This window comes from Lucilia cuprina, chromosome 2, assembly GCF_022045245.1.
Source record: "Lucilia cuprina isolate Lc7/37 chromosome 2, ASM2204524v1, whole genome shotgun sequence".
Taxonomy (NCBI): Eukaryota; Metazoa; Arthropoda; class Insecta; order Diptera; family Calliphoridae; genus Lucilia; species Lucilia cuprina.
In genome coordinates, this window is record NC_060950.1 from 24,039,099 (window position 1) to 24,063,420 (window position 24,322).

Consider the following 24,322-nt stretch of genomic DNA (forward strand, 5'->3'; position numbering starts at 1 on the left):
TTTTTTCTCGTTTTCTTTACAGATAAAACTTAAAAAAGTTTTAGGACTCACAGTATGCAGCAATGCAGCATTGGATTGTTCACCCATTAGTGGCCTGTTGGCCTATCCAGCTGGGTAAGTTTTTCAAAAAAAAAAAAAAAAAAATTGTAACGTAAATCAAAGAGGAACCCACCCTGTAAGCAATTTGTTGCAGTTTACAAAGTCCGTTTAAAAGGCATTGTTTTTAGTCCAGGACCGGTATATTGTTTAGATATTTCAAATAAAAAAAAATACTTGAACAAACATATATATTTTGGGTAGACAGAGTGGTAGTAAAAATTTGCATAAATTTAGGTTAAAATTTTTTTTGCACAATCCTAATCACATCAACATTTCTACTTCACATGAACCCTCGTTAGTATATCCTTTTATTCGAACAGAGTAGATCTGTATATATCTAATAATCCAGAACTTTATTTATTATCAGAAATCAGGAGCATGAAAATGATCTGTAAATCTAACTTTAATCGATTCTTTGATATTAAAAGAACAATGACCAATTTCAACTGAGACGACGCGATTTCATTACGCACTGAGGGCTTGAAAACCAAATATGTTTTTAGGAAGTGTAATGTATGACATTGAAAGAACTCGAAACCAGATTCTAAAAAGGGTATGCAGGGTAGGGGATAATACCAATGTCCTCACAAAAGCATTTTCAGCCTGATGTAACTATATAATTATCTGTACCTAACTTTATTAAATACTTTGATATCAGAATTGGTTAAGGAACGCACAACAGGTCCGATAGAGGCTAGGTGTTTTTCTTCGGATTTGATGTATATATACATTCTTCTTTCAAACTAACTAACTAACTTGATATCAGAAAATTAGTATTATTTACTACAACATTTTTCATTCGATACGACGATTTCCTTATGCGCTGAGGGTTCGAAAACAAAAAAAAGTTTTCAAAGATGACATTTTTTCAGATAGGGTTCTTAAGAGAATCGTTTTAACCTTAATTTATGTCAATGTCCTAACAAAAGTATCTATAACTTTAATAGATACTTTCATAGCTTGAAAACGAAAAATGTTTTCTTAACCGTAAAGGGTCTGGTAATAGCACATGACAGGGACATTAATATTGCCGACAAATAATAAAAGTGATCGAACATATTGATCAAATCGATCGATTTTTACTTCATACTAAATCCTAGTTAACCGACTTGAGCTGAAATCTTTTCGTATTATGATCGTTGTTAGTTAGTTAAATTACCAAAGGATGCATAATGTCAAACCGTTTCAATTAGCAAGCCTTAACTAACATTAACGTTTTTCTTACACGAGTTAGCTAACGGGTTTTTTATATATATTTTATCCATGGACTTATTTAAAACCAAAATTCAAAGTTGTGTGAAGGCCTTAAACTAGTAATATTTAGGGCTCTCAAATCGACTTTAAAAAAATGAAGTGTCGAATTTTTGTCAAAGATAAGTCGATAACATGTCAGTGAATCAAAGTCAAAGATAAGTCGATAACAAGTCTATGAATCGATTCCATCACGAGAAAGTATGTATTTGGAAGTTTTATCTTTCTACCTACTTTAAACTCTTGATCGTCTCAGAATTTCAAAAGGATCCTGAATATATACTTTAAAACTGTGTTAAACCCAGGAATTTTGATATCAGATTCTGTATACAGAATTAGTCCCGTGAAATATCCATTTTTGAATTATATAATTTTATATTGCTATTAAAAAATTATGATCGTATGCTTTTGCATCTTATATGTTAAATGAAACCTGAAAATGTGGAATTTTTGTCAAAGATAAGTCGATAATGAATCGATTTCAATAGGAAAAGTCTGCTTTTTGAAGTTTTATCTTCTTATACCCTTTAAACTCTTGATCGCCTCAGAATTTCCAAAAGGACCCTGAATATATACTTTAAAACTGTGTTAAATCTAATTTTTTATAGAAATTTTATTATCAGATTCTGTATTCAGAATCAGTCCCGTGAAATTTCCATTTTTGAATAATCTAACTTTATAGGGCTATTAAAATCTTATGATCGTATGTTAATGTATCTTATATATAGTTATTGAAACCTTTAACCCCAGTACGTCCCTGTCTTATCCGCACTATATATTTTTCTTGTTTGTTACACAAAAATATTTGATTTTTGTTACTTATTTTCCTTGTTTGTACTCGTATTTCACCATTAAAAAATACTTTTTTTTTTTCTAAAAATATTTAAGTGCATTTTTCCTACGACCACAGTTTTAGTTTTAGCTAAATACTTGTTTCCATTCTTCGAAATAGTTGTTGTGATTGTTTGGTGGTTTTTCCTATAGTGGGGTTTTTGGGTTGTTTTTTTTTTGGCATCTTCCAAGCAATTTCATGAATTAAAAGTGTGTTAAAGGTCATTCATTAAACACTTTCTACACTTTTATACTAAAAAACCATACTTGGGTTTTTAGTACTTAGTACGCTTATGTTTAATCTTTCTTTACGTTTGCTTGTATGTCTGCCCGTCCGTCCGTCGCAATTGTTTCACTAGCTTACCAGCTTGTTGATACATTTTTAATTATAAATACCCTACACCCAGGTGGCTACAAACATTTCTACTCGTTTTAAAATTGTATACAAAAGCAAGTATCTAAGTAACTTTTGGGGTTTTATATAAGGTCTTATGGCATTCGTTTTAATTGTATAAAATGTTCTTTTTTTTTTTTTTGTTTTATGTACTTTTGGGAGTGTTTTTTTAATAATAGTATTTATACAATGTATATAACAATGACTTTAATTAAGATTTTAATAGCAAGTTTATTATGAAAAATAATATTGTTATTATTGTTACAAGCATGAGTTGACCACAATCAAAAATATATGTTTAAAACAAAGAAATGAAATTTTATTTACTTAACATTTGTCAGTGCATATTGTGTAAAAGTAATATGCTCCCACTGACAAGGCACAATAAGAATTTGACTTTCAAATGTACTGGGTTAATATTATTTTATAAGTTTAGTATAGGATTCAATGAGAATTTTCTAATACATATTGCAAAGTTTGACCTTTGACCTCTACAGTTTACGAGTTGAGTTTTCACAAGTAATTTTAACTGTATTCCCTATTATTTGGTCCATAAAGTGCAGCGACCGGCTTGTAGGGTAAGTTTGTAGCTCTTTAGTTACATACATTGATATTTTGATTCCTAACATTTTGTCAGTGCAGTTTCTTTGTTTGTTTTGCGATTAACGAAACTATAGAATATACTATAGTCCAGAAAATAGAATATACTATTGATCTAACTATAGTCTAGACTTTAAATTAGACTATAGTTTAGAAAATTAACTAGACTATAGAATATGTAATAGTCCAGGCTGTATACTGAACTAGAGTACCGACTATAAACTGGACAAAAGAAAAAATCATAAACTGGACTATAAACGAGACTACAATTAAGTCTGTAAACTAATCTATATAATAAACTATAATTAAGATCATAGGTTAGACTACAGTACAGGCTATATAATACAATATAACCAGACTTTAAACAAAGTCTAGACTATAAACAGTATTATAGTTCAGACTATAGATTAGTCTAAAATTATAATAGAGCGATCTTTACCGACTGTTTAAATACCCAGCAAAAAAAGAACTTAAAACAAGTACGAAAGTATAGTCGGGCGTGACCGACTATATTATACCTTACACCAGTTATGAAAAATATGCACCAAGCCCGATAAAGTTTTGTGAATATATTTATATAATATTTATTTGTGCTGAATTTCATCACGATATTTGTTTTTATAAGTTAATTTTGGACATTCTGAAGGGGACTTTGAATGGGAGCTATGGTCAAATAAAGCCCGATCTTTATGAAATTTGGCAAGGTCATCAAGGCTTGTATAAAACTTAGTTGTGCCGACTTTTTATCGATATACAGTTATATTAATATAATTATGAGCCCTTTTCGGGGGGTTCTATTGTATGGGGGCTAGGTGAAATAATGGACCAAATTTTATTAATTTTCAATAGGCTTCGCATTTGAAAAGCATGTGTGCCAAATTTCACCCAATTATCTTTAAAATTGCGACCTGTATCTTGCGCACTAGGTTAGTCAGCCGGCCAGACGGACGGATGGACATAGCTAAGTCGACTCAGAAAACGATTCTAAGCCGATTGGTATACTTTAAGGATGGTTTAGGACATATATTTTTATATGTTACAAACATCAGCACAGACCCAATATACCCTCCCCACTAAAGTGGTGTAGGGTATAAAGAATTTACACCATGGGTACCTACTCAAAAAGACTTGAAGAAGTGATGATTTTAACATAGGCTTGTCATAGGAGGGATGTCCTTTTTATTTGGCTGCAAATTCACTACATTTAAAGTCATTCTTAGGAAGTAATTTTTAAGTTTCACTACAGAAGGTAAAAAAATTCACATAGTGTTACTTTTGAAGTGGTGATAAATGTTATTCTTTACTTCGTTTTATTTCTGCTTGGTATTGATTGTAACCGTTTCAGTATATTAAAAACAACACTAACGCACAATTCACACCAAATTTTCTCCTAGTCACTTTTGTATTCAGTCTTGCAACTCTTATCTTTTAAACTTTTAGCAAGTGTTCTTTTATCCTCTTTTGGAAAATCTCGTCCTATAAAAGTAATTTATATATCTTCTATTTTTCACTAAAAATATGCACTCAAATTTAGGTCAATTAAACACAACCATATGTTTGTGCTCATTTTCATATTTTCACTCAACACGAAACAAAACAACAGGGTTTTTTTACATATTTATGAAAGAATGAACTGCTAAAAAAAGGATACAGTCAATCTAAGAACAAACAGCCAGAGGATATACAAAATTAACTATAGTCCTTTTAAAAAAATTGTAGCAAAAACAATGTAAAACTGAAATAGCAACAATAACAACTTAAACAAAAATTATGTGACATGTAACGAAACTGTTGAAAAGAATTGAAAGAAACAAAACAGAAAAAATTCTATGAAAAATGCATTTTAACCCAAACGGCAGTCAACTGGCAATGACAAAAAAAACTTAAATACTTACTACTACATACATACCTATTGCCCAGCAGTTTTATAAGGAATAAATATACTTGTTTCATTAGGATTGATTTCGATACAGATACACTTGGTTATTTGACACATGTATACTCTATGTATACTTATGTAAGTGATCCTAAGTAAGCCAGGTGGAAGTCAATCGCTACTTAAATGTGCCTAAGTAATTTAAAAAGAAGTCGCTTTCCTAACTTAATATGAGAATACATTTTTTTCCCGGTAGAAGTATTTAAGAGGAATTAAATCAGAGTCAATTATATATCTTTTTGGATTCCCCTTAGTATGTGGAAATATCAGCACACTGTCTTAAATTTTACAATAAACCACTCGTTTACAAGACACCCTGAACTACAGGGTTTTTACTCACACACTTATACATACACACATTAAAATATACATGTGTATATACATAATAAAGCATAGGGGGCACTACACACAGATTTCAGTTCAAGTTTTCTAGGCCGGACATAAACTCGAAGAAGAAACTGAAAAAATATGTGAAAACTAAACTAAAAGTATCAAAGTGAATGTAAGTGAATATGTGTAGGCAAACCATAAGAGAAGAACAAAATAAACATAAAAATATCCTTGAATATTTTACTAGTATTATGATGAATGTTCAAAAGAGAACTTTTTCAAAACAAAAATCTTGTCCAAAACACACAAATACAATTATACAAATATAAGTTGAGGCTGAAATGAAAATTGGTGCAATTGTAGTTTTTTGTTTTTGAATACAATTGCAAAATTTTGAGTACAGTTTTCTTTTTAAAGTGAGTGTGTTCCATTAACACTTTTAAATTATCAGTGGCCAACATAAGTTTTTTTTAATTCGGAAGTTCTGTATAATTGTATTTCTATTCGCAAAAGCGAGTTTTGCTAAAGATTAGGCTTTAAATAGGGCGTCGTACAGCTTAGTATATGATGTCGAAATATTGATTCAAAATATCTTAGTCTACATACTTGTATTTAAAAAAATATATGGGATTGGACTCCTGTTCGATTAGATGGAATACTTCTGACATAGTCCAAAGCATAAAAAGCTGAAAAAAATTTACATCTGACACCAAAACATTATACTTCAGTATCTGTTCCGTTTTCAAAATCTTTCTTTCAATAACCTTCCTTACAATGGGATGAAATAGAGTAATGGAGATGGAACATCTCCCATCAATGCCACTGTTGTTTAAAATTTTGTGGAAAAGGTAAATATTTTGTTGGTAATACTGGACCATATATTGGGCTACATACTAGACTATATTCTAAGCTACAGATCAGACTATTGACTAGAGTATAGGCTAGACTATAGACGAGACTATAGACTAGACTATAGACTAGACTATAGACTAGACTATAGACTAGACTATAGACTAGACTATATATTAGACTATATACTAGACTATAGACTAGACTATAGACTAGACTATAGACTAGACTATAGACTAGACTATAGACTAGACTATAGACTAGACTATAGACTAGACTATACTATAGACTATACTATAGACTAGACTATACTATAGACTAGATTATACTGTAGAATAAATTATACTATAGACTAGACTAGACTATAGACTACACTATAGACTAGACTATATACTAGACTAAAGACCAGACTATAGACTAGACTATAAACTAGGCTATAGACTAGACCAATGGACTTACAGTAAATCACGTAGATAGCTTGTGTACAAAACTATAGTTAAGTCCACCCTATTATCTACTATTCATCTCATTTTTATGTTCCATCCCTGAGCAGAGGCATAAAAATAGTTCATTAAGTATTTAACAAGGATTGTTATTATGGTGTAAGTGTAATACTTTCCCATTTAATGAGTGATGCTTGTTGGGTTTAACACTTTAAACGATAGGTAGGTAGGACCATTGATAATTCGTTTTTATATTACAAATTAAATTAGTTACTAAATAATCGACATAATCTAAAATATTTGTTAATGAATATTATTAAAATCGAATCGGATTTAATCGCATTGTACTGAACTTTAAGAAGTTACAATTGAGTTATTGTAAGATCTCTTTATTTTTTACGTAATTATAAATTCAACCACTTTAATACATTTACTATGGGATTGTCAAGGATTTAAGATTTTAATATTTTATGTTCTAGAATAGTATATTTTTCTTAATATTCATCTCGTTTATACTTAATATATTTATTACTTCCCTTGTTAAATATAAATGTATATTTAGTAAGTTTGTGTGCGTGGATGTTTTTATAACATTTTCTTTAGAAAACCCCATAAAACATTTAACTTTTTAACCAGTAACTAAAATATAAAAGAAAGAGTCATCGTCATCATCATCTACCAAGAGTTCAAGTATAAATTACAATTGCACGCGTATAAGATTTTAAACGTAACGATTATATATAATACATTATGGCAGGCAATTTGTAAAAAAACAAAATGTTTCCGTTTTATTTAAATTCACTTTCAGTTTTTATTCACATTGCAATCTTTCGCATCTTTTAGAAAAAAATGTAGTTTCCTTTAATTTAATTATGCCATCAAGGAAAAAAGCACGAGGTTTTCTTTAATTTGTAGGCATTTTTAGCTAGTGGGAATGCAATGCAAATATGCCAACAAATATTATATAAACGTGCCAAAAGAAAAGTAAAAAATATACTGACAAAATGCTGCAATTTATTGTAACAATTTTCTATGCAAATGATTTAACAATTTATGGAAATTTTTCATCATATGAAAATGTATTTTGTTACCAAAATGGAAAATAGAAAAAAATATGTATAAATTGAAAAACTACATTTTAGATTATGATGATGATGACGATGAGGATGATGTATTATTAAATATACAAAATTCATTTATGCAACCATTCATCTATTTATGTCTAAATTTTACTTTTACATATTAGCTTGGTTATATATATGTTAGAAAAAATTGGCTCTAACAAGCGTAAATAAATAAATAATTTCTAAGATAAATATTTGCAATATTTTAAAGTGTTAACACGAAATAAAAATAAATAAATAAAAAGTTTTCCGATGTCTTAAAGTTCGCCTATTTTTTCTCAAAAGTTCACATGAATGTCAAAGTTCTTCGAAAAAAATTTCAAGATTCTACCCCTAATAGTTTCCCAGATATACGAATTTTATATTAAATAGGGAAAAGTGTGTTGTTAAACAACGCAACGTTGTCAAAATTGCAACAATTCGTTGTCGAGCAATCTGTTGTCTAAATTTTATACACTATTGACAACGGACTGTATCAAATTCTGCACTGTTCTACCAGGGTTTTCCCTCTCTATAAGGAGGTGCCACGCCCCTTAATTTAAGGAATCTTCCTCTAATAATTATACCCTACACCACTTTAGTGGGGGGAGTTTATTGAGTTTGTGCTGATGTTCGTAACATGCAAAAATTGTTCGTTCCATACCGACCTTAAAGTATACCAATCTGCATAAAACAGTTTTCTGAGTCGATTAAGCTATGTCCGTCCGTCTGGATGGCTGTTCATGTAAACTTTGTGCCCAAGGAACATGACGCAATTTTCATGATATTTGGATGAAATTTGTCATTTTTGTCCCAAGGACGAATCCTTTTAAAAATGGATGAAATCTGTCCATTATTTCGCCTAGCCTCCATACAACCGTAAACAGCGAATAATGCCGTTTGGCTCATAATTAATTTTATGTCAACAAACGTCGGCAAAACTTAGTTTTATAGAGCTTTTAATGACATTACCGATTTTTGTAATGATCGGGCTTCATTTAAGCCTAGACCCCATACAAAATCTCTTCAGAAAAAGACTTGAAAGTCAAAATTCACTTATAAACACTAATAACACTTTTAAATTCTACATAAATAACTGTGAATAAGACGTGAATTCTTCTACCAACATTTATAAGGATAGGCCCATAAGATGTTAATCTAATTTATATAGAAGGTTATATAGAAGCTGCCACGCCTACTATTGCTATAGTTTTACACGCACTTAAGTCATACGACATGATCACCGATCATTTGATATATTCGTAAATAAATTAACAGTTTTAAGTAAATAGTTTATTTCGTGTACAAACTTTACATATAATCCGAGCAAAATATCTCTCTTTATATATGACACTATATAATAGATATCTTTTTTAATCTCTATGATACAAAAAATAACGTAAAAATCATAAAAAAGTTTGACATTTTACTACACAAAATTGTTTAGTACTCTGCAAAAAACTAGTAAGTCCTTTAGGTTATCTGTAATGTACATCAGGTACATTGCAACCAGTAATGCACAATTTTGAACTTGAAGTAAAACAATGTGCTTGAGCACATTTCCGCATACGGACCTTTTGTTAGCTTCATTACATAGACAATCACCTCTATCGCCAATCAACATTTCACTTGAAATATGTTTTCTTTTCACTCTTTTGTTCACTAAAATTATTGAGGTGAACAAAAATTTCCTATTCTTAAATTTTCTAATGGAATTTTGTAAACAAGGAACAGTTGTTGCATAAAAAATCAACTTTTGTGAATGAATAGTAATTAGAAAGCTCACGATAGAAATTATCTCTTCTTAATAATGAAAATTTCAAGGGAACAATATCTAATGTTAATAAAGCCGACTTTACATGATCACACAAGTAATATTATCGGTCAAAATTTTGTGTAGAAGAATACGGATGGGATCGTCTAACCGCAATATGTAATGAAACCATCGCAGATTGAGAGAAATAAGCGAAAAATATGACTCTTTATTTTTTGAAATTATTAAAAAAAACAAGCAGGTCGCATTAGATCAGGGATGTATTTTTATGTAAACACATACAAAAAATGGAACAGCTGTTTCCATCTTACTTTGTTATTGTTTTATACCAATCGTTTTAACACAATCAACATTCTTTTCAAGTTTACATAGACCTGGTTCACACTAGGAAACTTTTTTTTTTGAAACTTTTGATTTTTGTGTGTGAGAGAATCAGAAGAAATATCAACCATCTCTTTCTCTCACACACAAAATCAAAAGTTTCTCAACAAAAGTTTCCCAGTGTGAACCAGGTCAAAGGGTATTTTTTAATGTATTCCCCTTGACCAATATATTCTATCTACGATCAGCAACAAATTCTTTCTCTGATATGCGATCACATACGCCCAACATTTTGATATCCTACAGATATTGAACAGACCCACAAATAGTATTAATTGTTAGATATTCAGTCAATATTGGACCCAAATTTGTAATACTTTTTATATAGAAATTTTTACTCTTACAATTCTTTGATGACTGATAAGTATTGAATTTTCTATTCAACTTAAAATGTCATTAGAATACCTTGCTCCGTGTAGGGTAAACGATTCTCATAAACATTTATGGATTACGTCCTTGTTACAAGTTTACTTAAGGAGTTTTGTTTACGTACATATATACATATATATAATAAATATTTGTACATGTGTACGTACATACATATATGTAAATTGAATATGATTTACATATAAATATATATAAATTTTTATAGCTAAAGTAGTAAAAGATTTGAGAAAATATTAACAAACGTGTAGCACAAGTATTAAAAACATGCTAAGGGATCTAAACGGAATTATAATATCAGGGCAAAGTTTTAAATGTATATTATTAAGCATCATTGGTTTTTAAGAGGATATAAAATAGATATAAACTATTAACTGTTGTATATGATTTACGATTTAGAACATAAAAAAGAATAAATTTTATTATAATAATTAAATTTTCTTCTGTTTGCAGGTGTACAATTGTTTTATTCAATGCCAAAAGACAGACACAGGCCTATTTGGTCAATACCTCCCGCAAAGCATTCACATCGGTGGCATTTTCACGCTGCGGACGTTATGTAGCCACCGGCGAATGCGGCATAAATCCAGCCATTAAAGTATGGGAACTAGAAGCGCCCAATGGCAATTTGGAACAATGTACAGGCGGTAATGTTATAGCAGAATTTGTCGATCACAAATATGCCGTAACATGTGTGGTAAGTGTAACTCAATGGAAATATTTTGTAAAAATTATAAAACTTTCTTTCTATTTAAGGCCTTTTCACCCACTGGTAAATATTTAGTGTCGGTGGGCTCTCAGCATGACATGATCGTTAATGTATTCGATTGGAAATCGAATTTAAAAATGGCCTCGAATAAAATTAGTTCTAAAGTATCGGCGGTTAGTTTTGCCGAAGATGGTAGTTATTTTGTGACGGTGGGCAATCGTCATGTTAAGTATTGGTATTTGGAGGGAGGACGTAAATACAAAGACCCCATCCCATTGATGGGTCGTAGTGCCATATTGGGAGATTTACGCGATAATGATTTTTGTGCTGTGGCTTGTGGTAAAGGTGTCACCGCCGAAAGTACATATGCCATCACACGTCAGGGACATTTAGTGGAGTTTAGTTCAAGGCGTTTGTTGGATAAATGGGTACAGTGTCGCACGACAAATGCCAATTGTATAACTGTCAATGGACAATTCATATTGGTCGGTTGTGCTGAGGCTATAATACGCATCTTTAATGCCACCACCTTGGAATATGTAACCACATTGCCGAGAACACATTATTTGGGTGTTGATGTTGCTCAGGGTATACATATCAATCATATAATGACGGTACCACTACATGCTAAATATCCCGATTGTATTGCAATGGCTTACGATGAACAGAGGTCAAAGGTTGGTTTTTATTAAATTAACTATTATCTTTCCTTAAATTTTATAATTCCTTATATATTTCAGGTTACCTGTGTTTACAACGATCATTCTTTATACATCTGGGATATGCGAGATATAAAACGTGTGGGCAAATCACATTCCTTTCTCTATCACTCCACTTGTATATGGGGTGTTGAAACTGTGCCATACAATATGGAACGTGAAATGTCACCCACTCTGCCCGAAGATTCTTTTGTAACCTGCTCTTCCGATGACACCATACGTGTATGGGGTCTGGAGGGTTGTGCCAACAATGAAATCTATCGCAAAAATATCTATTCAAAAGAATTACTCAAAGTTATCTATATCGATGACGAAATGAATTTCATTAAGGACTTGGAAATTGTGAGCGATAAAAGTGCTCCCATACCCAATTCCAGTTATGATGGACGCAATGGTGTACGTTGCATTAAAATAAGTCCAGAATTACAGCATTTAGCTAGTGGTGATCGTAGTGGTAATATACGCATTTATAATTTAAACAATTTAAAGCTGATAACAACAATAGAGGCTCACGAATCGGAGGTTCTGTGTTTGGAATATTCAAATGAGAAAATCGAACGTAAACTGTTGGCCAGTGCCAGTCGTGATCGTTTGATTCATGTATTCGATGTGGCACAGGATTACAGACTGCTGCAAACGTTAGATGATCATTCGTCTTCGATTACGTCTATTAAGTTTGTAGGAGCCGGTTTGAATTTCCAAATGATATCGTGTGGTGCTGACAAGTCGATTATGTTTAGAACGTTTCAGGTGAGCATTCTATATAAACAAATAAGGTTTCAATATTATGTTAATATTTAAACATTAATTTGCAGGGTAATATATTCCTACGAGGTACTCATACATCTGGCAAAACTACTCTCTACGACATGGAAGTTGACTCGAATGCCAAACACATACTCACTGCTTGTCAAGATCGCAACATACGTGTCTATGGCACTCAGAATTCTAAACATACCAAAACCTTTAAGGGTTCCCATTCCGATGAGGGTAGTTTGATTAAATTGAGCCTGGATCCCAGTGGTATTTATGTGGCCACATCTTGTACGGACAAGACTTTGGCCGTGTACGATTATTATTCCAATGAATGCATGGCTCGCATGTATGGGCATAGTGAATTGGTGACAGGCCTTAAATTTACCAACGATTGTCGTCATCTAATATCGGCTAGTGGTGATGGTTGTGTTTTCGTGTGGCAAGTGCCACACGATATGATTGTTACTATGCAGGCTCGCTTGTCACAACAGAGATTACGCTCTGGTCATGCTCCTATTCCCAGGCCATTGTCGGCTGCTTTAGTAGCGCCCGAAGGCATAATAGTGGAGTCTCCAACACCCGATATTGATGATGCTCACAAATTCTCTTTATCGCCCAGTATTTTGCAAGGTGATGTGGTACCCCTAACACCTGGTTATAAACTATCAGATGTAGGTCAATTGCCACAATGGGCCAAGCGAAAAGCTGGAGCTGCACCAGCAGCGGCAGTAGATAATGAACCCTCTGGCCTCAATATACCCTCCTCTGCTAATTCATCTTCTATGACTAACTTAAGTTCTTCACCTAGCCAGGCTGGTTTGGCGCAAAGACCCCGCAATCGTTGGGCTCAACGTGGACAAATCGATGCCGACACTCTCACCGACATACGCTCCAACTCGGAGAGTCCTCTAGGGAGTGTTTCGACAACAGCCGGTATAGGACCAGCCTTGCATGGCAGCGGTTTGGGTAATACGCAGACATCGGACTATAATAGTGCTTCCTCCAAGGACATCATGTACAATCAGACTTATTTAAGTGAAGACTCATCAATAGATTCAGGTATGGAAACAAGGCGAGAATTGAAATTTATAGGCAGTAATAATACTGGTACCGTACCCACCGTAACAGCCACGGTAGCGGGAGCAAATCGTAGCTCTGCAACACTGGTGGCCGATAAACGTAAGCCTGGCCTTCGTTTCGATACCATATCCAATAATGATCACGATGGCGACATAGAAGATATATCGGATGGTGAGAGGACTAGTTCGGATCATGGAATGTTCTACAACAACATATCACCCAGTACACCCACGTGAGTAGTATTCTGGAAATTGATGTAAAATCATAACAAAACTGTGATAATTAACACAACTTATTACAGAGATTTCAAAGTAACCGCCATGAATGAAGAGGAACTAAGAAAATCTGTCAGACGGCAGAAATTCGAGAAAGCTGGCCTAACCTTAAGTGGTAATGGTTCACATACAGCTAGTACTGGTACGGGTACAGGCACATCGGATACAGAAGATGAAGGCTCTACACCCAGTGCTGATAATGCCGATCGTTCATTGGCCTCAACGCTGGGTGGCAGTTCAGAAAGTATACCACAAGCAACAAGTAGCTTTCTGCAAGCCGCTCTACCCGATGGTCCTGGTAATCTGCTAGAAAGAGGCAGTACTAGTAAGACTTTTATTTAAAAACAAAATTTTCCATTAAACATTTTATAATTGTTGTGTGTGTGTAATTTTTTAGGTCGACGCAGCATAAGTGCCAAACATAATAATGAATCAGGCAAACCTGGTAGTTCCGCCCCGCCCACTATAACTAAATCTTATACCAGCACTAAAAAAGAAGAGCTATTGAAAGTCATTAATGAAGCTAAACAAAAATTGGAAAATGTAAGTTAATGCGTCTCTTTAGTTCAGATTTTTTGGCAATTGTGTTTTTAATTTTTATTTTTTCTTATTATTTGTGTGTCTGGTGTTTTTATGCACTTTATTTAAATATTTTTTTTTCCTTAAAAAATATTTATAATGTCTGTCGGTCCGTTTGTGTATATGATGTTTAGGGTTCACGTAAAAATGGTGTTAAAAAGTTAAATGCCATACCTGAGGTGAGCACACTGTCTACAAGTAGTTTTGTTATTCTTGGGCTTTTTCTCATGCAGTTCACGCTTTGAAAATTTTTAATCGTAATTGCTTTCTACCATTTTTAACAAAATTTATTCATTATTTCTAATAACATTTCGCAAGTTAATGCTGTTTTAATTTGTATTTGTTAAGAATTATTTTTTTATAATGCCAACTAACAAAAAGGTTCAAAAGAAATGTGTTTCATTTGGGGCCAATCTTTGAGTAAACTATTACGATTAAATAAAAATTAATTGTTGAAAGTTGGTTTTGAGTACTCAGTTATTTTTTTACCCTTCACCTTCGTGAGAAGGGTATATATAAGTTTGTCATTCCGTTTGTAATTTCTATAATATAATTTTCCGACCCTATAAAGTATATATATTCTGGATCCTTATAGATAGCCTTATAGCCTTATAGACGATTAAGCCATGTGCGTCTGTCTGTCTGTCTGTCTGTCTGTCTGTTGAAATCAGTTTTTAGAGGACACCAGATATCGGCGAGATCCGAATCATCAATAATTCTATTAGACATGCTTTCGAGAAGATCGCTGTTTAAAATCAGCAAAATCGGTCGGTAAATAACGGATTTTTTCATGCTTTGTTAAAAAAGCAACAACAACACTGTGAATTGGATAAAGATGTACATGTGCGTGTGTAGATGTATTTGGTTTTATTCAGCTGTGTATTTTTTGTATGTTTGGATGCTGTTGGCGTCATTGCGTTGTTATTTTTGTTTTTCTGTGTTTTTCGTTATGTATGTTTAGATGTCCGTTGGTTTAGATGCCTTGTGTATTTTGTTTTTTTTCGTTTAGCGTTGTTGTTGTTCTTTTTGTTTAGCTTTTGATGTAATAAAAGATGTTTAAAATACACTATGGTGAAGGGTATATAAGATTATAGCACTCTTACTTGTTGTTTACTAGTTTTAGAACCCAAAGAAGGTGGTTTAAACTTGGGCAAGAAATGCAAAAGTGTAAACAGCTGATACAACAAAATTTAACTTAAGACTTTAAATAATTCTCCTGAAAACGAATTTAAGTAATTGCGACATCACATGTTGAACGTATACTATTTAAGGATCTTTTCTTTTTGTATTAAATCTAGAATATGTTTTTAAGAACTTTTAAAATGTTGCTTTGATAACTTACGACAAACCTATGTCTTTTTAGCTGAATTTGAGGCGCATAATCTGTTGACTTTAAATTAAAAGCTTACCTGTTTTATATCTCCTTCCTTTTTCTACAATACTATAGGGAAGGTTATAAACAGATGCAACTCCATTGTAATTTATATGATAGAAAGTAATGATCCTATGACAACCAAACACTAAAAAAGCAAGAACATTGGGTATGAGAAGAGATAGTTGAAGGAAAACAGGTCGACTTCTTCTGGATTTTGATGCCGGAATCCATTAACTAAAGAAAACCTTTTGGAAAAATTTAAATGGTACACCACCAGTAAATTTGAAGAGTTTTTTGGTCTCCACCAGGGTATAAACAGTTGAGGTTTAATAGTCTTTACCAGGGTTTAAATAGTTGAGTTTTAATGGTCTCACTAGGGTATAAAAGTTTGACTATTGTATGATCTCCACAAAAATAAAACATAATCCCACACCACAACATATAACTTTAAACAGTAATATAAAATAATACACTAGACCAGTGCGAGCGAGACGCAAAACTGTGGAAATCCCTGCAACAAACGCAAGCCTGCCGCGACAGTTGTTACCAAACTCAGACCTGAATTACGACTGCAAAAGAATTATTTGTAAAAAACAGCTGTTCATTGTTTATATTTTTAACTGAAAAGTTGCAAATACTAACAAAGTTAACTGATCTTAAATACAAAACTGAAAAACAAAATCATAGGCTAAAGTTCGCCTAAATTAAGTCTTGTTTAACTGAGTGATAAGAAACCCGCCCTTAGTCATAGAAAATTTGTCAGTTATTTTAACTTGAGATTGTGTATTATAGGACAGGGGGCAAATAATTTTCTCGATACTAGTTCCACTACTGTCCGATTTACTTACAAAAGCCCCAAATGAATAATGACCCGTTAGCATCTTTATTCAAATCCTTATACTATCTCACATCACAATCAACCCTAGATTGAAATGATTTCATATCAGTGTCGTCACTTTTCAGATCGCTAAGAACTATAAGCGATGTAGATACCGCATCCATATCTGTATCAATCTTGGTCACGTCGGTAAAAATTACACACCCTACACAAGGTGTACCTCCGAAATCTAGTGTCGTAATACCATAATCTGTAATTTCGTAAGGGTATATAAGTATATAATATAGAATGCTCATAGATTCTTAGTAGATTACTAGCCGTTAGAACTACAGATATTTAATTACTTTTTTATAATCGTATTTTAGTCAAAATACATCGCCTAAGGGTGAGTTTTTCTGATAAAGATAATCTTCATTCTTTGATTAAACCTGGTTTAATATATGTTTTGTGTTTTTCACTAATCAGTAAAGTTACTTATTATCTAAGTTTAACTGAGTGTAATTTACCAATTAAACCTGGATTCGGAAGAAGAAAAACTTACTAATTTAAGTAAATGTTTATTTATATTTTTTCTAAAATTTTACATTTTACAAAAGTGGTATTTGCGAAAAACAGCTGTTGATTGTTTATTTTTTTTACTGGAAATTTGGAAATACTAAGTTAACTGAACCTAGATTCATAACTGAAAAACACAATCATTGGTTAAAGTCCGCCTAAATTTGTTTCGAGTTTAATCTAACAGCAAGTTAAGCCTAGTTTAACTGAGTAGTAAGGAACCCGCCCTAAGCATAAGATAAGATCTTTCAGCCAGATTATCTTCCCGTATGCATATGATAATGAAAAACAAATTGTCGGCGTTATAAAATCCTATCTTTAGTTACTTTCAAGTTTTAATAATGGAGCTTTAAGTAGTTTTAAAAAATAAATCTTGTATAAATCAAAAACAAAAAAACTGTATTGCATCGGCCGGGAATCGAACCCGGGCCGCCCGCGTGGCAGGCGAGCATTCTACCACTGAACCACCGATGCTTGTGATAGATTTGCGATGTTTTAAATACTAATAGATACTTCATATGTAGTCTTCACTAACAAACCAGTTGGAGAGCTATATGCACACACACATTTATTTGGTGCGCATACACCAATTTCAACTGATAACAAACATTTATACATACAGCTATTAAATTATATTTAGCTAAAGAGTATTAAACTAAAAATAGCATGGAAGATAAGCCATACAACTATAATATTTACATTAAAATTAACCCTAAAAAAGCCATTAGACTATATGGGATTCTCCATGCATATGCACTTCTAAAAAGTTCTAATATTTAAAACAATGCAATTAACTTTTTAACCAACCATTTTCTAATATAAAACTTAACTTGAATAATCTCAATTATTTATATTTATTTGAAATTTTAATAATTTTTTTTATAATAAATTTTATTTTCAAGGTGGGCTATCGTTCTTTGCGTGGTAGTCACAGTATCTCAGATTTAAGTTTGGCTGGAAATTTAGATGGTTCCCGTTCAGCTTTGTCATCAGCAAATCGTTATGCTAAAACGGGTAAGTTTTCAAAAGTAAAATATAAGTATATTTGTTTAGTTTTGAAATCTTATTAAATTTTGAAAGGAAATTGCTTAAGTTTAGTTTAGAAATTCGTATTAAATATTATGTGATTCTAAAAACAATTTAAAATGTAACTTCTAGCTAATTCATATCTTTCTTTTACGCTCTTTCCCCTTTTACTACATGCTGCCCAATTTTGAATAATAAAATATATATTCATTAAAATTAATGCTATATTTTTGTGTAATTTTGTCCTTAATTCTAATTACTAATCTAAAGCTTTAAATCCTAAAATTGACAATTCACAGTATATTAGTGCCACTAGTACAACGACAGATAAGCCGACTTATGCCGATCGGACTCCGCCAAATTATTATTCACCACCACAACAACCCTTACTACCAGCATCGCAACCTCAACAGTATTTCTTCAATTGCGCTGCACCCAAGTCAGTGCTCCAACAAAATTGTCAAGCAATGCGTAAAGTTCAACAACATTATCCGCCCTATCCTCATCATGTGGGTGTTCATCAGATACATCCACCACCCGGTGTACCCTTTATGGGTCCGACCAATTCAAATAAACCGTCTGCAAATCAAAAAACTTTTACTAGCTCCACATTACCGGCAAATAGTCAGGCTGCTCGAGCCAAACGTAATCCGAATGGTAATAATAGACGTACACCTAGTATCTTGAAACATTATAAATCATGTCCCGTTTCACCAGTTCACGAGGAGGTTGAATGGTCCTCGGACAGTAAAAGTATCATTATAACCGAACCCAAGCGTCATTCGGTTTATGCTGATGATGCTCGCACTATACTCGATATGATACAGGCAGATACGGAGAAAATGATAGCTGAAATTACTAAAAAATATGGTGATTTAGATGATATTGGAGTAGATGTTTATGATCATGCCTCCGGTACTAGACATTCTCAAATTGTGGCTTCGAAATCGGTACCCGAGAATTTAGCCACTCAACGTAGTAATCTGCCTATGGCTCAAAAAAGAGATTTGGCTTTTACCCCTGAGGGTGCCACCAGCCCTCGAGGAGTTAAACAACCTTATGTGCCACTGGCTCCCAAACATTCATTTTCAGAATTCTACGTTTATCAAGAAATATATCAATGTGAACGTAAGGTCTCTTTATCCGATATTCTAAATGACAATCCAGAACAAATGGCCGAAGCTAGACGTCTGGAAGAGGCCAGATTCTTAGAGACTCAAAGACACTCATCGGCCTCTTTCTTCCTAACATCGAATAATCCTTTCAATGTCGACCGAAGTCAAGAATCTTTATTAACTGAAGAGTTCCTAGATGATGCCAGCTATTGTAATAGCATGGAAAGTATTTTGTCAGATGAGAGTGATTGCAAGAGTGCTCCTTTGGTAGACATGGTCGACAAACCCCAACCACCTATACCACGGCATGCAGGTTTAAGAAATTTCATTATACATGGCCCCACATCGACAATTGCTGCCGCTCAAATGGTTTCAAAATCATATGGCTCCAGTCCCAATGCTTATGGTAGCTTCGATTACTACATGCAACAGCGACATCTACCAAGCGCCCCCTCCAACGTCTCACCCTATGAAAGTTTTGATGTTTCTAGTTACAATATAGAAAAGATTAAGACAAATGAGAAAAAGAAATCTATACCACCAAAACCTATACCAACCTCAAAAACATATCCTAAGTTATCAGAATCCTCTGTAAAACATCCTATTACCAACTCCACTAAGGTTTCCGACGATATACCCACATCAAAATATAAAAATCAACAGTACAGTTCAGGTGTTAGTAAAAGTATTAGTTCAGATTTTGCTCAACAACGTTGGCAACGTAACTCGAATCCTATGCAATCAGAGAAAGAATGTTACAATGATAAATTATTCCAAAAGAAAGTGGTAAAGGAAAAACCTCCTATACCCGCTAAACCAGAAAATCTTAAATCTACCTTGACTTCCACAGTGGAAGCAGTGCAGAAATTACAGGTTAAGGAACCCCTAAAGAAGTCCTGCTCGTTTGAAGTAGATACTTCAGATATACGTTGTCATTCACGCACCGCTAGTGTGGTAAGGAAATTTGAGAGAAATTTACAAAAGTTTGAGAGAGAAAAACAAGCAGAACTACAGGTCCAAAAGAAGAAAAACAATGAAGCTAGGCAAATGAGACCTTCGGTAAGCTCAGGGGCTTTAGCCACACAAAGTTGTTTAAAAAAGGTATCAAAATTTGATAACTCTCCCTCAAGAAGAGCCACCTCGATGAGGCAAAAGGAAAGACCTAAAATTTCCGTACGTTTCAATACAGTATCACAAATAAAATACACACCCAGCTCGAAAAGAAACAATGCTAATAACTCTTCTCTAACCACCACTTGTCCTCTAAACGATATCAATTTAAATGTATCACCACCACTGGGTTCTAGCCTTCCCAATGATTATGGTGAGAAAACTTTTGAAATGTTTATAACTGAAAATGGTAATGACGAACATGACAACATGACCATGGATAGTTTAAAACTTTATACTAAGCCCGCTCTGCAAGCTGTGGTCGATGAGATCAAACAGGAAAGAGAAAGAGACTCGAAACACAAGAAAAACTTGGCTAACAAGGAAATAACACAAAATCCCATACACGACACTTCCACTACTAACCAGTGTAAAAATATAGCCAAACAAATCGATGTTATACAAAAACTTATCGAAATGGAAGAACGTAAATTAGAACAGATACGGCAGGCCACCGAATCACGCATGCGTCCTTTCGAATGCGATACCAAACAAAGAGGTTATGTGAAATCTCTTACCATGAATTTTGATATGCTAGCCAAAGGCATTGAGAAGGATATAGAAAACGAACAGAGACGTATTTTAGCCGATAGCTCGGATTCGGATCTGTGTGCTTATGCACGTCACATCAAACGTAATGTCAGTCTTCCCGATGTCTTAGAAAGTACAGAATCTTATAATTTCAATAAGAAACTAATGCAACACGTTCAATTAGATTGTGATGGCCTTGAAGTCGAAATAGCCAAAGAGGTAAAGGCCGATTCGGATACGGACAATGAGGGTGAAAAAGAAGACGAAAGTGAGAAGGCTTCTTTGGAACATGTTGAAAGAGTTGCAGGTCTGATTTGATGATTTAAAGCACCGTTTTAGTTGAAATTTTATTTCGTTGACAATTTTTATTGCAAAAAACCAAAAGCACTATTATTTCGATTCATTTATGGGTTTTATTTTTACGGGTCCTCTTATGATTCTCATATGTTATTGACATTTGTGTTTTCACTTCATTTACTTTACATGATTTATTTAGTTAATGTTAAGTTTTCGCATTAAGTTTTCACTTTATTTGTTGTGATTTTTTGCTGTATTTATCTTAGATCGATTGATGTTGTAATAATCATTTTTGTTTTATTTATAGGTAATCCCAAAAATATACATCCCATGCCTGTTGAGGAATCCTCCTCCATACGAAGAGCCTGTTCTCTTAGTGACTTACATATGGGCAATATGGGTAAAAGTAAGCGAAATTTCTGTCCTGTTAAAAATCATTCAAAACTTTGATTAATATTGTTTTATTGCAGGTGCTAAATCAGCTAGTTCTTCCCAAAAAACGGGAGCTGCTCATCGCAACAGTTCAGCCACCCGATCAGCCAGTAAACGTAATAGTCTGCAAAATAAAGGTTCTTCCAATAACTTAAGTGCAAATGCTTCAATGGGTGTATTAAATCAAGTAAGTTGATCTTAAAATATGCAAATACATTTGTTCTAAATTATATACATATTTGCAGAGTGATTCAGAAACTGAAGCCAATAATCGTGGCAGATCTGGTTCAAATGGCCAAAGTAGGACAAATGGACCAACTGGTAATTATATTTTAAAATGTGTAATTAATGAAATATTTTAATAACAAAAAAAACTTTTTCAGCTTCTAATCGTCCTTACAATAACACAAAAACCAATGGTAATAATAACCGCCGGAAGGGGGCTATACAAACTAGTTTTAACAATGGTAAGTATTTATTTTAGATAGATAGATAGATAGATAGATAGATAGATAGATAGATAGATAGATAGATAGATAGATAGATAGATAGATAGATAGATAGATAGATAGATAGATAGATAGATAGATAGATAGATAGATAGATAGATAGATAGATAGATAGATAGATAGATAGATAGATAGATAGATAGATAGATAGATAGATAGATAGATAGATAGATATGTGCCACTGGCTCCCAAACATTCATTTTATATAAGAATAAATACAAACACAAATTTTACATTTCCATTTTCTCCGCAGCACCTCCACAAGATGACTCAAGCTCTGAAGAAACTCAGGGCAGTTCTTCCAACACAAAACCTATTGTGCCACCACGTCCACGTAATTTAGCATTCGATCATAAGAATAAAGTTGTTAACAGTCCCAATGTGGTGAAACAACGAGGCGTTTATGAAGCTGTCGAATTCGCTGATCTCGATAGCAATGGAGATCGTAAGTTTTGCTTTTAAATAAAATCAAATTTAATGAAAATCATTAATATGTTAAACTGTTTTCAGCTAAATCTCAAGTTCATAATGTTATTAATAAATTATATACAACTACACAAACTGTATTGCAATTGCATGCTAATTTACGCAATTGTGAGGATTCTTTAATGCTAAAAGAATTGGAGAATGCTGTGATTATGACACAAAATATGTTAACAAATATAACACAAAATAAGTAAGTTAATTAAGAAAAAGTTGAAATGGTAAAGGAATGTTGAAATTGCATATTTTTAAAGGATAATATTTATAATATACGAAATAATTTCAAACAAATGTTTGCGATTTGCTGATATCAAGTTTTTATTATTTCTTTCGCAATAAGATTATTAATTAAGTTTTTAATTTTCAGAAATGATAAAAACAATCAACATCCAAATCATACGTACTCGACAACCGAGCAAGCAAATTTAGAAAATGGCGATTACATGATGATGGTAAATAATTGTGCCGATTTATTAAGCAATTTGCGTATGAAGCACAAACCCGATGACTGTGAGAATAACTCCTAGTGTGTAAATTAAAGAAATTTTTGAAAACAAAAACTCCAAAACAAAATTGTGAAAACAGTAATAAATAAAATAATTTATAAAATTTTCAACTTAAAACAAATTATACAAAATTTAAGAAACATTTTCTTTTTTGTGAATTATTTAAACTATTGTAAAATATTTAACCAACAATTATACACACACCCACACACATAAATACATACAAAAATAATTAAATTTATTAAAAATTAAATATTATTTAACAAAAGTAAAAACTAAATAAAAGAAAACTAAATTAAATAAATAAGTTTAAATTAAGAGAACATTTAAGAGTTTGCAAACGAAAAGAGAAAATTGAAATGTAAGAAAATACTTGGCGCTGGTATTGAGTTTTTTCTTTTCTAAAGGAAAAATTTTCCGTAACAAAAACTAGGGAATAATTTTAATAATTCTTCTTAAGTTTAAAATGGCATTTGTTTAATTTTTAATACAAAATATTAATAATAAAGAAAAAAAAACTTTAACACAATAATTTTCTTTCATTTTTTATTTAGATAATAAAGCGACGCTTGTTTGTTATTATAAAAAAAATATACATAAATAAAATCTAATTTTAATTTTGTTTTGTTATATTAATTTTGTAAAACTTAGTTTAATTATTAAAACTAAATTTAATTCTAAAAACAAAATTTATGTTAACAAAAAAATAAGAAACAATGTTACAATATCAATTACATATTTTTTGTTGGTGTGTAGTTTTTAAGTTTAAGTTTAAATTAATTTTATTTAGTCTTAAATTTTTCATTAATTAATAAAACAACAACAATAATAATACAATAGTGATAATAACGAGTTAATAAAAATTACTTTTCATCACTTTGTTTCGCTTTAAATTTGTTAATGATTAAAGTAATTATTTGTTATTTAAAGTATTTTTTTTAGTTTTATAATTTGTTTTAATTTCTTTTTGTAAAAAAGAAAAAAAAAACGAC

The 24,322-nt window shown here is 32.3% G+C and overlaps 1 protein-coding gene across 6 annotated transcripts in view; it reads left to right on the forward strand.

The window, feature by feature from the left end:
* LOC111676996 (mitogen-activated protein kinase-binding protein 1) overlaps nt 1-23,862 on the forward strand; it is a 286,290-nt gene extending 262,428 nt beyond the window's left edge. For 3 of the 6 annotated variants that reach the window (XM_046949155.1, XM_046949140.1, XM_023438018.2), the window contains 16 exons: nt 23-114; nt 10,829-11,072; nt 11,132-11,761; nt 11,825-12,553; nt 12,619-13,871; nt 13,941-14,239; nt 14,312-14,457; nt 14,628-14,672; nt 18,164-18,275; nt 21,708-21,806; nt 21,871-22,019; nt 22,078-22,153; nt 22,216-22,299; nt 22,595-22,786; nt 22,852-23,017; nt 23,192-23,862. In XM_046949155.1, the coding sequence (XP_046805111.1) occupies nt 23-114; nt 10,829-11,072; nt 11,132-11,761; nt 11,825-12,553; nt 12,619-13,871; nt 13,941-14,239; nt 14,312-14,457; nt 14,628-14,672; nt 18,164-18,275; nt 21,708-21,806; nt 21,871-22,019; nt 22,078-22,153; nt 22,216-22,299; nt 22,595-22,786; nt 22,852-23,017; nt 23,192-23,351 (4,476 nt within the window). In that variant the 3' untranslated portion in view covers nt 23,352-23,862. Of the gene's footprint in view, nt 1-22; nt 115-10,828; nt 11,073-11,131; nt 11,762-11,824; nt 12,554-12,618; nt 13,872-13,940; nt 14,240-14,311; nt 14,458-14,627; nt 14,673-18,163; nt 18,276-18,557; nt 21,411-21,707; nt 21,807-21,870; nt 22,020-22,077; nt 22,154-22,215; nt 22,300-22,594; nt 22,787-22,851; nt 23,018-23,191 lie in introns of all 6 variants that reach the window. The other 3 variants (XM_046949149.1, XM_023438015.2, XM_046949164.1) reach the window with 2 other exon arrangements.
* The last annotated feature ends 460 nt before the right edge of the window (nt 23,863-24,322 follow it).